The sequence below is a fragment of the Mobula hypostoma genome, chromosome 9 (assembly GCF_963921235.1).
Source record: "Mobula hypostoma chromosome 9, sMobHyp1.1, whole genome shotgun sequence".
In the NCBI taxonomy this organism is placed as follows: domain Eukaryota; kingdom Metazoa; phylum Chordata; class Chondrichthyes; order Myliobatiformes; family Myliobatidae; genus Mobula; species Mobula hypostoma.
The window spans coordinates 45,249,074-45,262,233 of record NC_086105.1 but is presented as its reverse complement, the minus strand read 5'-3'; the positions used below and the strand labels follow the sequence as shown (position 1 = coordinate 45,262,233).

At 43.1% G+C, this 13,160-nt stretch overlaps 1 protein-coding gene across 4 annotated transcripts in view; it reads left to right on the top strand.

Annotated features, from left to right (window-relative positions):
* LOC134351696 (PDZ domain-containing RING finger protein 4-like) overlaps positions 1-13,160 on the top strand; it is a 469,835-nt gene that overhangs the window by 420,514 nt on the left and 36,161 nt on the right. For all 4 annotated transcript variants that reach the window (XM_063058212.1, XM_063058211.1, XM_063058213.1 and 1 more), the window contains one exon: positions 6,090-6,192. In XM_063058212.1, coding sequence (XP_062914282.1) covers positions 6,090-6,192 — 103 coding nt within the window. The remainder of the gene's footprint in view (positions 1-6,089; positions 6,193-13,160) is intronic.

Below are 13,160 nucleotides of genomic sequence, written 5' to 3'. Positions count from 1 at the left end.
ATAAATACCACCAGACTAGACTTGCCCAGGCATCATCCCTGATGAAGATAGCAGAGTTTGTCATCGAAACGTCGGTTATAATCAATACCTGTACCCGGGTGGAAGCCAGAGAAGAGTTAATCATTTACATTTTCTTGTAAGGAGGGACCAAAACTGGACAGAATACACCAAATTAGGCCTCACCAATGTCTTATACAATTTCAATATAACATCAAAACTCCTATACTCAGTACATTGATTTATGAAGGCCAATGTGCCAAGAGCATTCTTTACAACCCTATCTACCTTATGACTCCTCCTTCAAGGAATTATAGATCTGTATTCCCAGATCCCTCTGTCCTACTGCACTTTTCAATGCCCTACTGTTCACTGTATATGACCTACTCTTGTTGGTCCTGCCAAAGTACAACACCTCACACTTGTCTGCATTAAACTCCAACTGCCATTTTTCAGCCCATTTCACCAGCAGGTCCAGATCCCACTGCAAGTTTTGATAGCCTTCCTCACTGTCAACCCCAATCTTGATGTCATTTGCTAATTTGCTGATCTAGTTTATCACAGTATCATCCAGGTCATTGATAAGGATGACAAACTGCAACAGACACAGCACCGATAACTGCAGCACGCCAATAGTCACAGGCCTTCAGTCAGGAAGGAAACCATCTATAACCACTTTCTGGCTTTTTGCACGAAGCCAATTTACCACCTCGTCTTGAATGCCAACCGCCTTGACCAACCTCTCATGTGGGACTTTGTCAAAGATCTTGTAAAGTCCATGAAGTCAACTTCCCCTGCTTTGCCTTCATCATAGTCATACTTTATTAATCCCGGGGGAAACTGGTTTTCGTTACAGTTGCACCATAAATAATTAAATAGTAATAAAACTATAAATAATTAAGTAGTAATATGTAAATTATGCCAGGAAATAAGTCCACGACCAGCCTATTGGCTCAGGGTGTCTGACCCTCCAAGGGAGGAGTTGTAAAGTTTGATGACCACAGGCAGGAATGACTTCCTATGATGCTCTGTGTTGCATCTCAGTGGAATGAATCTCTGGCTGAATGTACTCCTGTGCCCAACCAGTACATTATGTAGTGGATGGGAGACATTGTCCAAGATGGCATGCAACTTGGACAGCATCCTCTTTTCAGACACCACCGTCAGAGAGTCCAGTTCCATCCCCACAACATAACTGGCCTTATGAATGAGTTTGTTGATTCTGTTGGTGTCTGCTACCCTCAGCCTGCTGCCCCAGCACACAACAGCAAACATGATCGCACTGGCCACCACAGACTCATAGATCATCCTCAGCATCGTCTGGCAGATGTTAAAGGACCTCAGTCTCCTCAGGAAATAGAGACGGCTCTGACCCTTCTTGTAGACAGCCTCAGGGTTCTTTGACCCGTTCAGTTTATTGTCAATTCATATGCGTTCAACTTGAAAGTATTGTCAACTTTCCTAGTAACTTCTTCGAAAAACTCTGAGATTGGTTAGATGTAATTTACTGTGCACAAAGCCACGTTGACTATCCCTAATCAGTCCCTGTCTATCCAAATACTTCTATATTTATTTTTTTATTTATTGAGCTACAGCATGGAACAGACCCATCAGGCCCTGCTGCTCAGCCACCCCCTGATTTACCCCTAGCCTAATCACAGGAGAAATTATAATGACTAATTAGTCTACCAACCATTATGACTTTGGACTGTGGGATGAAACTGGAACACCTGGAGGAAACACACATGGTCACGGGGAAAACATACAAACCCCTTACAAACAGCAGCGGGAATTGAACCCAGGTTGCGGGTACCGTAAAGCGTTGTGCTAATCACCGTGCTGCCCTCTGGTCCCTTCAAATACCTTCCCATAACTTTCCCACTGCTGATGCGTTCACCAACCTATAATTTCCAGGCTTTCTTAAACAGGGGAACACGTTAACCATCGTCTGGTCCTCTGGCACCTCACCTGTGGCTAAGGATGTTTTAAATATCTCTGTTTGGGCCCTTGCAATTTCTGTACTAGTCTCCCCCGGGTCCAAGGGAACACATTGTCAGACTCCAGGGGTTTATCCACCCTAATTTGCATCTAGACAACAAATGCCTCCTCCTCTGTAATCTATATGGGATCTATGACCTTGCTGCTGTATTGCCTCACATCTATAGACTCTGTGTCCGTCTACTGAGTAAATATAGATGCAAAAAAAATCCAATTAGATCTCCCCCATCACTTTTGACTCTGTAAATGGATTACCGTTCTGATCTTCCAGAGGGCCAAGGTAGAAGGAGATCAGTTATTAACTTCAAACTTTCTGCATAATCACTCAAAGAGTTGAACTGTACGTGCATGTAACGAGGGCTGTATAACTCATCTCCTTCTACCTTAGGCCACAAACTTATCAATCACCCCTGCTGTGGACGACTTTCTGGAGGTCCAAGATGCCGACTTCTACAAAGAAGGGATCCGTATGCTCCATGACCGCTGGACTAAGTGTGCAAATGTAGGAGGGGACTATGTTGAAAAATAAATGTGCTAGGTTTTCTAAAATCGACCCCCTCTACCTTAGGCCACGAACGTATCAATCACCCCTCGTATCTGTACCAACCATCATACATCCGTCAAATTCCCCTCTCTTTCTCCTACCAGCCTCCAAATGAGGCAATAATAACCTTAACCTGCCAACCAGTTGGTGGCAATAGTGTGTATAGCTGACCACAGATAAGCAGTTACACTTCCTGCTCCAAGCCCCAATCTGAATGTGTTGATGCTGATTTTCACTTAACTAACACACACCGACCACTGCTGCTTAGATTAAATCCATTCTATGAAAAGGCACTGGCCTTAAGTCAAAGCAATTTAATGGGGCAAGAGTTACTGATGGAAAAGGCCTTGAGGTTGTAGGGTGGTGTGGTAGCGTAGTGGTTAGCACGCTTTACAGCACCAGTGACGCGAGTTCAGCTCCCACTGCTGCTTGTATGTACACCCCGTGACCACTTGGATTTCCTCTGGGTACTCTGGTTTTAAATCAAGGGATTGCTGGGCAGTGAGGCTCGGAGGACTGGGAGGGCCCATTTCATGCTTTGTCTTAGTGAATAAACAGATTGATTTTTTTTCCCCACACATTTTGTGCCTGATGGGCAGCCTGGTTAGAGGTTCAGGTGGAAAAGCCAGCAACTGAAGAACTTCTCGACGCAAGGATCTGGGGGAGGGAGGCAGCAGGAGACAGGAGTCGGACATGGTCTGATGGCTGAGTGCGGGGCGTGTGGGGAAAATGGGTTGGGGATTATGGGATGCATTTACAGTTGGGTGAGAGGAGGGCAAAGACAGTGCGAGGTATGTCCGGGGTAGCCAGTTGGTGGTCAGCCCACAATCACTGCTGCACCAGTGGCCACTTTACTTTCACTGACTGTGGTTCGCCGACATAAAGCAAGAAACCAAAACACACAGGCTAAAAATGAATGGTGTAGGAATGAAGGTATAGGTCCTCTGAAACGCTGTTAACGACATCAACATCCTCTGAGTTTGGCTTGTACTGTTCACAGTCCATTGAAGCAAATTGGATAATCTGACATTGGGTTTGAACTTCCAAAAGTTTTGGCTCTCACTTAACCCAAATCCACTATCCCTAAGGGTTAAATCTCACCCATATTTCTGTATCTCTGTTAACATGAATTGACTTAAAGCACTTTCTGTTTCTCAGAACTGATAAATGGTCGTTGAAGTGAAATATTCACTCTGTTTCTCTCAACAGCCATCCCTTCACGTGAGGGCAGGGAGTTTTGTAGATGAAATTGGAAATCCTGAATTTGTGTCTATCAGTGCATTGTTTTTGTCGTCTTTTCATTTTTCCATCCCGCCTATTTTTCAAAATAAATGCATGGTTTGAACCACTGTTGAATGCTGAATTGCATGTCTGGGTGGCTTAACCATCCATGCACTTAAAATTGTTTTGGGAGGTACTATTCTAAATTAATTTATTAAGAGTCAAAATGTGCAAAAGTAAAATCAATGTTAAAATCTAGCAAAAAAGAATATGTGCGAAAAAAGAATGATGTATTAATTGAAATGCAATCTTATTTCTAAAAGATCTTGTTTTACTTGAGTGAATTTTGTGTACAAATCCAAATTCTAAACAGTGACATTGACAGATGGCTTTATAAAGAAAAATGTGCTTGTATTTTCTGTATCAGATTGATCAGAAGCCTGGTTGGCTTCATCAACTTTTTCTGCAGCTGTTTACCAAGAGGATTTATTGTAAAATGTTGTGTCCACGTACACAGGCTGTCAGAATCTCCACATCTTGGAATTCTTGGACAGAGTATTTCTCTCTGTTAGGTTGTTGTGAAAACCTAATAGACTCTTTTAGAAACATGAACACAAGAAATTCTGCAGATGCTGGAAATCCAGAGTAACACACACAAAATACTGGTGGAACTCAGCAAGTCAGGCAGCATCCATGGAATGGAATGAAGTGTGCATGTTTCAGGCCGTGTCCTCATGCAGGGCTTGACCTGAAACATTGACTCTTCATTCCTTTCCACTGACCTGCATGACTCCGTCAGTAACATTTTTGCTTATGGAGTTCTATGTTAATAGGAGCCTGAGCTTTGGCAGACACAGTACTTCACTGTAGAACTGCCATCTCTTAGACAATGCATGGTACTCTTTTTGGTACTATTGAAAGAAGAACAAGTTTTCCCACTTTCCTGCCAAATTTTACCCTTAACCAGCAGTCCCCAACCACCGGGCCACAAGGAAACAATATGAGTCAGCTGCACCTTTCCTCGTTCCCTGTCACGCACTGTTGAACTTGAACATAGAGTTGCCAACTGCCCTGTATTTGCCGGGACATCCCGTATATTGGGCTAAATTGGTTTGTCCCATACGGGACTGCCCTTGTCCTGTATTTCCCCCGGCTAAGGTAGAGCGTTCCTATGAAACCTTTTGTGCCGAAATGCTGTGAAACGAAGAAGCAATTACCATTAATTTATATGGGGAAAATTTTTGAGCGTTCTCAGACCCAAAAAATAACCTACCAAATCATACCAAATAACACATAAAACCAAAAATAACACTAACATATAGTAAAAGCAGGAGTGATATGATAAATACACGGCCTATGTAAAGTAGAAATAATGTATGTACAGTATAGTTGGGAAGATGAAGGCAAAACCGATTTGTGGAAAAAAAAATCGGCACGTCACGCATGCGCACACAGGTGCCCGCGCAAGGCTTCATGGTCATGGTAGTCTTTCCTGGGGTAAAGTGTCCCAGGATTTGACTGCTACTTTTGTCCCTTATTTGGGAGTGGGAAAGTTGACAACCCTAACTGTAAAAGACATGTTGAGGTGAGTTTAACCCTACTTGAACATCCCCCCCCCCAACCCCCCCCCCCCCCCCGGTCGGCCAGTCCGCAAGAATGTTGTCAATATTAAAACGGTCCGCGGTGCAGAAAAGGGTTGGGGTCCCCTGCCCTTAACCAATCTAATTAACTCATCATCTGGTCTTATATTTGAGGGGCATTTCTACAGGCAAATTGCAAGCCATGTATTTTTCTGTTACAACATGTCTCAATTTCACAAGTACTTCACTGGCTGCTGAGCACTTTCTTACATTTTGTGAATATTAAAGGTGTCCTATAAATGCAAGTTCTCTTTTTCTTTTAGAAAAAAACAACCTCAAGTTATCACCTTTCTGCAAGATAATGAATCTCAAGGGTTCGATATGGTGACATACTATATATGTACTTTGATAATAAATTTACTTTGAACTTTGAACTTTCAGACTCCTTGGCTTGATGTCACTACATTTGATACTGCACTTCATTTTGGCGGTGGCTTGTCTATTTTCAATTAAATACGAAAGACAGAAGAGGAGAAAGTTAGGCTTATTGAAGTTTTCAAAGAGCAGGTCCAAGCACTGTTCCAAATGGCTTTTTCCACAAACTCTACAAATCTGGCTTTATTTTGACTTTGTTTTTAAATTAGAAACAGGAAGTTTGTCAGAGCAACCATGAATATGGGAAGATGAATTCAAATCTTATCCTGTTGTGACTTCTCACTCCAGCTCTTCTTGTATCTTTCTTCATATAGTTGTCACTCCCTCCACCCTATGGCCCACGATTACTATGAAGCTGGTGATTACCTTCCCAACTTGGCCCAGGATGGTGACCGAGCTGACGAAATGGAATATGAGGTAACAGAGTAATCAGTTTGGAGGGATAAAAGCTGACAAGATCGGTAGCAGTGTCTCAAAGTAATTTTTAACTCTCTTTAATGATGCTCTGCCATCCTCTGTGGGATTCATTGACTAAGCCAAATTGATTGGGCTTTAAAAAATACCATTGTTACAAGATAAGTCAGCTTATGTGTGTTTTTTAATCAATTGGGCTATCTACTAAGCAAAATGAACCTTTTTTTAAAAAAAAGAACAAGCAAAAAGCAACTACTGATTATGTTTAAATGCAAACAACAGGAATTCTGCAGATGCTGGAAATTCAAGCAACATACATCAAAGTTGCTGGTGAACGCAGCAGGCCAAGCAGCATCTATAGGAAGAGGCGCAGTCGACGTTTCAGGCCGAGACCCTTCGTCAGGACGGACGAAGGGTCTCGGCCTGAAACGTCGACTGCGCCTCTTCCTATAGATGCTGCTTGGCCTGCTGCGTTCACCAGCAACTTTGATGTATGTTACTGATTATGTTTTCATATTCTCCAAAATGTATCATTTTTACTGCGGAGATCATTCCAATTGCAATGTGGCCTATTAGAGCCTTTTTGTTTGACTAGTTTGACAGTAATCACTGTTTGCCAGGTAACGTTTTAATGCACTTTTCACAAAAACTGGCACTCTGAAGCAACTTATCAGATTGTAAAGTATACGTTAACATGACAAAGCAATGTAGTGCTAATTTTGATATTAGTTGCTAATAATAGAAAGGCTGTGTATTGTAGGAGGTCTGAATAGCAGTTGAGCTTCTGTTCAATAGCCAGTAATCTCCACTAATCGCACCATCACAGTCATTAATTTAACATCAGCTGTGGTTTTACTGCCTGAAGCTAAGCCTCCTGACTGGAATAAAGAGTGTTTGACATAAACTTTAAATAGAAAAGTGCCCTTTTCAGGAAGAACCCTCTTCAAATAACAGGGTGAATAAAACATTATACAGCAGCTCATTCCACAACAGAAAGACCTAAAACTGACAAGGAAAGGGAAATGATTGTAGTCTTATGAGAGATGGCAAGAGGCGAGATTCTTTTTATCATTTTGCATGGTGACAACTTTGAAATTGTTCTTCTTTTTAATAAAGGAAGGTATTTGTCAGAACGGGCTACAAATATCTCCAGTCATTTGACAGTTTGCCTAATGTTGGCAGTTTTGCATTCAGAAGCACAAAGGAAAGGGGAAAAAATGCACTGGCATTCCAGGAACACTACAAAAATAATGGATGATTGTTAATGAGAAAATTTGTTTGCCAAAATTTCTTGCTACAGAGGTTGCATTATTTGGCCAATTGCTAATTCATCTACTTCTACCTTCAAAAAGATGTTGAGTGTGCAGAACAAAAAGCAGTGCTCCCCACAGGCAGAAAGGTGAGCAAGATGGATGGTTGAGGAAAGCCGGAAAATGGAACGGCCTACCATGGCATCTCGGCATGTTCAGTGAGAGAGCGGTTACAGATGGCTGCTCAAGGAATATAATATCTGCCTTGGACACTGCAGCAATGATGACAGAGTGCGGTGCTATAAATTGAAAAGACTGCTTTTTTTCTTCATTGTCTTACTCACCTGGCCATATATATTTAAGACAGGTGACTGAATGAAGAGAGAACGAGCAGTTATCACATCTGCACTGTTCCACTCAACAACTCTTCTTTGAAACTGGGTCTATTTATATTGAATAATGGCTCTTAGCTTTTCCCAATGTGTCATCAAGGTCAGCATACTTTGTCTATAGCTAAAAGTAGGTTCGTGAAATGGGTGTGGGTTCAGAATGGATTGAACAGACAGTATGCTTAGAAACAGTGCAGGAATTACAGCATCAGACTTAATTTTCCCTTTTTTAACCTTTGCAACCTCAGTGCTTCCGGTATCAATAATTTCCTAACCCTGAACCCTGCCCAGTGACTTTTTCAGCTCCTGAAGGTGCCATCTACATTGCTTCACAGCTCCACTGACCCAGGTTCAGTTATTATCTCTGTGCGGAGTTTGCACGTTCCTCCTGTGACTACGTCGGTTTGCTCTGCATATTCTGGGTTCCTCCCACATCCCAGGGACGTGCGGTTTTGTCGTTTAACTGGCTGTAGTAAATTGCTCCAAGAGTTTGGTGAATGGTGGAATCTGGAGGCAGTTGTTAAGAGTGTGGAATGAATAAAATGGGATTAATTAATATGAGTGTAAATGGGGGCTTGAGGGCCGGCATGTTCTAAGTGGGCCAAAGGGCCTTTTTCCATGCTGTTTGACCCTGATGAGTTTAGCGCTCCAGAAATCTGATGTTGAAAAGTATTTGCTTTGTTGGTTTATTTTATGAAGTTGGGAACATGCCCCGTGTAGATGAAGAAAAAGAAGATTCTATTATCTTAAAATGAAGATTTATTTCGGTGGTCTGTAGGACATGAGCAGCTGCAATGAGCCCTTCGGAAGAGAAATGACTACATTCCTAACTCAGCAGTTCATTCACTTCCTTCTCTGACTTGCCAAGATCGACTGACTCCCCTGAACAGACTCTCACCGTTTTTGTTTTTCTTATTTTTCAGCAGAGGTGTCAGCATTCACTGTCAAAAAAAGAAGCAGATCCACTTTTAAAATCTGAGCTGATTTTATTGCAGAATACCAAAATCACTCAAATTTCACAAATATTAATTCTAGCATATAAGTTTAATAGCAGTCTAGACACTGATGTAACAATTAAGAGGCACTCACTTGTAATCTGGCTGGACATTAATTTAGCCTCAGTATGAAGCTTTCCTTTGTGATAGATCAAAATGAAATCTCATCACTTACTTTTGAAATTAATACTAGTTCTGAACAAAGATGTAGGCATCTCTGTACTCAGTCTTTTAACCCAGTAAACAGTCAAGCCACATGGAGCAGCGCGGAGTGATGTTTATGGGTTAGCTGACTTCTGACATAAATGTGTGAAGAATGAAACAAAATGGCTTTCAGTTAAGGGGTCACTGGTCACTGCTCTCAGACAAAAATGGAATTGAGTGTGGTACCCTCAGCCAATTGATCAGATGGTCGCTGTTATAGTTGACTCATTACAGATGGTCTCTTGAATATTCTTTGTTTGCGAGATGTTCCGGAGTTTAGATGTTTCAAAAGGTGCAGGGAGGGATATAAAAGAGATAGGGGGGTGGCATTGCTAATCAGGGATGCATCACAGCTTCAGAAGGACAGGAGGTTATGGAGGAATCATCTAAAACATAGAAACAGAAAACCTACAGCACAGTACAGGCCTGTTGGCCCACAATGCTGTGCCAAACATGTACATAATTTAGAAATTACCTCAGGTTACCTGTAGCCCTCTATTTTTCTAAGCTCCATGTACCTATCCAATCACCCCTTAAAAGACCCTATTGTATCCGCCAACTCCACCATCACTGGCAGCCCATTCCACGCCCTCACCACTCTCTACGTAAAAAACTTAGCCCTGACGTCTCCTCTGTACCTTCTTCCATGCACCTTAAAACTGTGTCCTGTCGTGGTAGCCATTTCAGCACCGGGAAAAAGCCTCTGATTATCCACACGATCAATGCCTCTCATCATCTTATACACCTCTGTCAGGTCACCTCTCATCCTACGTTGCTTCAAGGAGTAAAGGCCGAGTTTACTCAACCTATTCTCAGGCATGCTCCCCAATTCAGGCAATATCCTTGTAGATCTTCTCTTCATCCTTTCTATAGTTTCACGTCTTTCATGTAGTGAGGTGACCAGAACTGAGTACAGTACTCCAAGTGGGGTCTGATCAGGGTCCTATACAGCTGTTACATTACCTCTCGGCTCTTGAACTCAATCCCACGGTTGATGAAGGCCAATACACTATGCTTTCTTAACCACACAGTCAACTTCCGCAGCAATTTTGTGTGTCCTATGGACTCAGACCCCAAGATCCCTCTGATCCTCCACACTGCCAAGAGTCGTACCATTTATACTGTATTCTGTCATCGTATTTGACCTACCAAAATGAACCACCTCACACTTATCTGGGTTGAACTCCATCTGCCACTTCTCAGCCCAGTTTTGTATCCTTTCAACATCCGGCTGTAACCCCTGACAGCCCTCCACACTATCCACAAAACCCCCAACCTTTGTGTCATCAGCAAATTTACTAACCCTCCAGGTCCTCATCCACATCCAGGTCATTTATGAATATTACGAAAAGAAGAGGTCCCAGAACAGATCCCTGAGGCACACCACTGGTCACCAACCTCCATGCACTATATGGCCCGTCTACAACCACAGTTTGCATTCTGTGTGCAAGCCAGTTCTGGATTCACAAAGCAATGTCCCCTTGGATCCCATGCCTCCTTACATTTTCAATAAGCCTAGCATTGGATCCAAGGGTACCTTATCAAATGCCTTGCTGAAATCAATATACTCTACATCTACTGCTCTACCTTCATCAATGTGTTTAGTCATATCCTCAAAAAATTCAATCAGGCTCGTAAGGCACGACCTGCCTTTGACAAAGCCATGCTGACTATTCCTAATCATATTATGCCTCTCCAAATGTTTATAAATCCTGCCACTCAGGATCTTCTCCATCAACTTACCAACCACTGGACTATAATTTCCTGGGCTATCTCTACCCCTTTTCTTGAATAAGGGAACAACATCTGCAACCCACCAATCCTCTGGAACCTCTCCTATCCCCATTGATGATGCAAAGATCATTGCCAGAGGATCAGCAATCTCCTCCCTCGCCTCCCAAAGTAGCCTGGGGTATATCTCGTCTGGTCCCAGTGACTTATCCAAATTGATGCTTTCCAAAACTCCAGCACATCATCTTTCTTAATGTCTATATGATCAAGCTTTTCAATCTGCTGTAAGTCATCCCTACAATTGCCAAGATCCTTTTCCGTAGTGAATACTGAAGCAAAGTATTCATTAAGTCCCTCCGCTATCTCCTCCAGTTCCATACACACTTTTCCACAGTTGCACTTGATTGGTCCTATTCTCTCACATCTTATCCTCTGGCTCTCCACATACTTGTAGAATGCCTTGGGGTTTTCCTTATCCATCCTTCTCATGGCCCCTTCTGGCTCTCCTGATTTCATTCTTAAGCTCCTTCCTGCTAGCTTTATAATTTTCTAGATCTTTATCATTACCTAGTTTTTTGAACCTTTTACAAGCTTTTCTTTTCTTCTTGATTAGATTTTCAACTGCCTTTGTACACCACGGTTCCTGTACCTTACCATCCTTTCCCTGTCTCATTGGAACGTACTTGTGCAGAACGCCATGCAAATATCCCCTGGATATTTGCCACATTTCTGCTGTACATTTCCCTGAGAACATCTGTTCCCAATTTATGCTTTCAAGTTCCTGCCTGAGAGCTTCATATTTCCCCTTACTCCAATTAAACACTTTTCTAACTTGTCTGCTCCTATCCCTCTCCAACTCTGTGGTAAAGGACGTAGAATTGTGATCACTATCTTCAAAATGCTCTCCCACTGAGAGACCTGACACCTGACTAGGTTCATTTCCCAATACCTGATCAAGTACAGCCCCTCCTCTTGTAGGCTTATCTACATATTGTGTCAGGAAACCTTCCTGAACACACCTAAAAAAACTCCACTCCATCTAAAACTCTTGCTGTAGGGAGATGCCAATCAATATTGGGGAAATTAAAATCTCCCATCACGACAACCCTGTTATTACTGCACCGTTCCAGAATCTGTCTCCCTATCTGCTCCTCAATGTCCCTGTTACTATTGGATGGTCTATAAAAAACACTCAGTAGAGTTATTGACACCTTCCTGTTTCTAACTTGCACCCACAGAGACTCAATAGAAAACCCCTCTATGAATTCCTCCTTTTCTGCAGCCGTGACAGTGATCAGCAGTGCCACACCCCCACCTCTTTTGCCTCCCTCCCTGTCCTTTCTGAAACATCAGGGTTCTAAAGCCTGGCACTCTAAATAGCCATTCCTGCCCCTGAGCCATCCAAGTTTTTGTAATGGCCACAACATCATAGCTCCAGGTACTGATCCATGCTCTAAGCTCAACTGCTTTGTTCATGATGCTTTTTACATTAAAATAGACACATCTCAAACCATCAGTCTGAGCGCAACCCTTCTCTGTCAACTGCCTATCCACCCTCTCACACTGCCTACAAGCTTTCTCTATTTGTGAGCTAACCGCCTCTTCAGTTCGGTTCCCACCTCCCCAGCAATTCTGGTTTAAACTCTCCCCAGTAGCCTTAGCAAACCTCCCTGCCAGGATATTGGTCCCCTTCGGGTTCAAATGCAACCCATCCTTTTTGTACAGGTCACGCCTGCCCCAAAAGAGATCCTAATTATCCAGAAATCTGAACCCCTGCCCCCTGCTCCAATCCCTCAGCCACACATTTATCCTCCACCTCATTCTATTCCTATATTCACTGTCATGTGATGCAGGCAGTAATCCCAAGGTTACTACCTTTGAGGTCTTGGTTCTCAGCTTCCTTTCCAACTCCCTGTAGTCTGTTTTTAGGATCTCCTCCCTTTTCCTGCCTATGTCATTGGTACCAATATGTACCACAACCTCTGGGTGTTCACCTTCCCACTTCAGGATATCACGGACGCAATCAGAAACATCCCGGACCCTGGCACCTGGGAGGCAAACTACCATCCGTGTTTCTTTCCTGTGTCCACAGAATCGCCTGTCTAACCCTCTAACTATAGAGTCCCCTATCATTATTGCCGTCCTCTTCCTTTCCCTATCCTTCTGAGCCACAGGGCCAGACTCTGTGCCAGAGGTGCAGCCGCTGTTGCTTCCCCCAGGTAGACCGTTCCCCCCCCAACAGTACTTAAACAGGAGTACTTATTGTTAAGGGGTCAGCCACTGGGGTACTCTCTAGTATCTGACTCTTCCCTTCCCTCTCCTGACTGTTATCCACTTACCTGTCACCCAAGGCCCCAGTGTGACTACCTGCCTATAGCTCCTCTCTATCACCTCCTCACTTT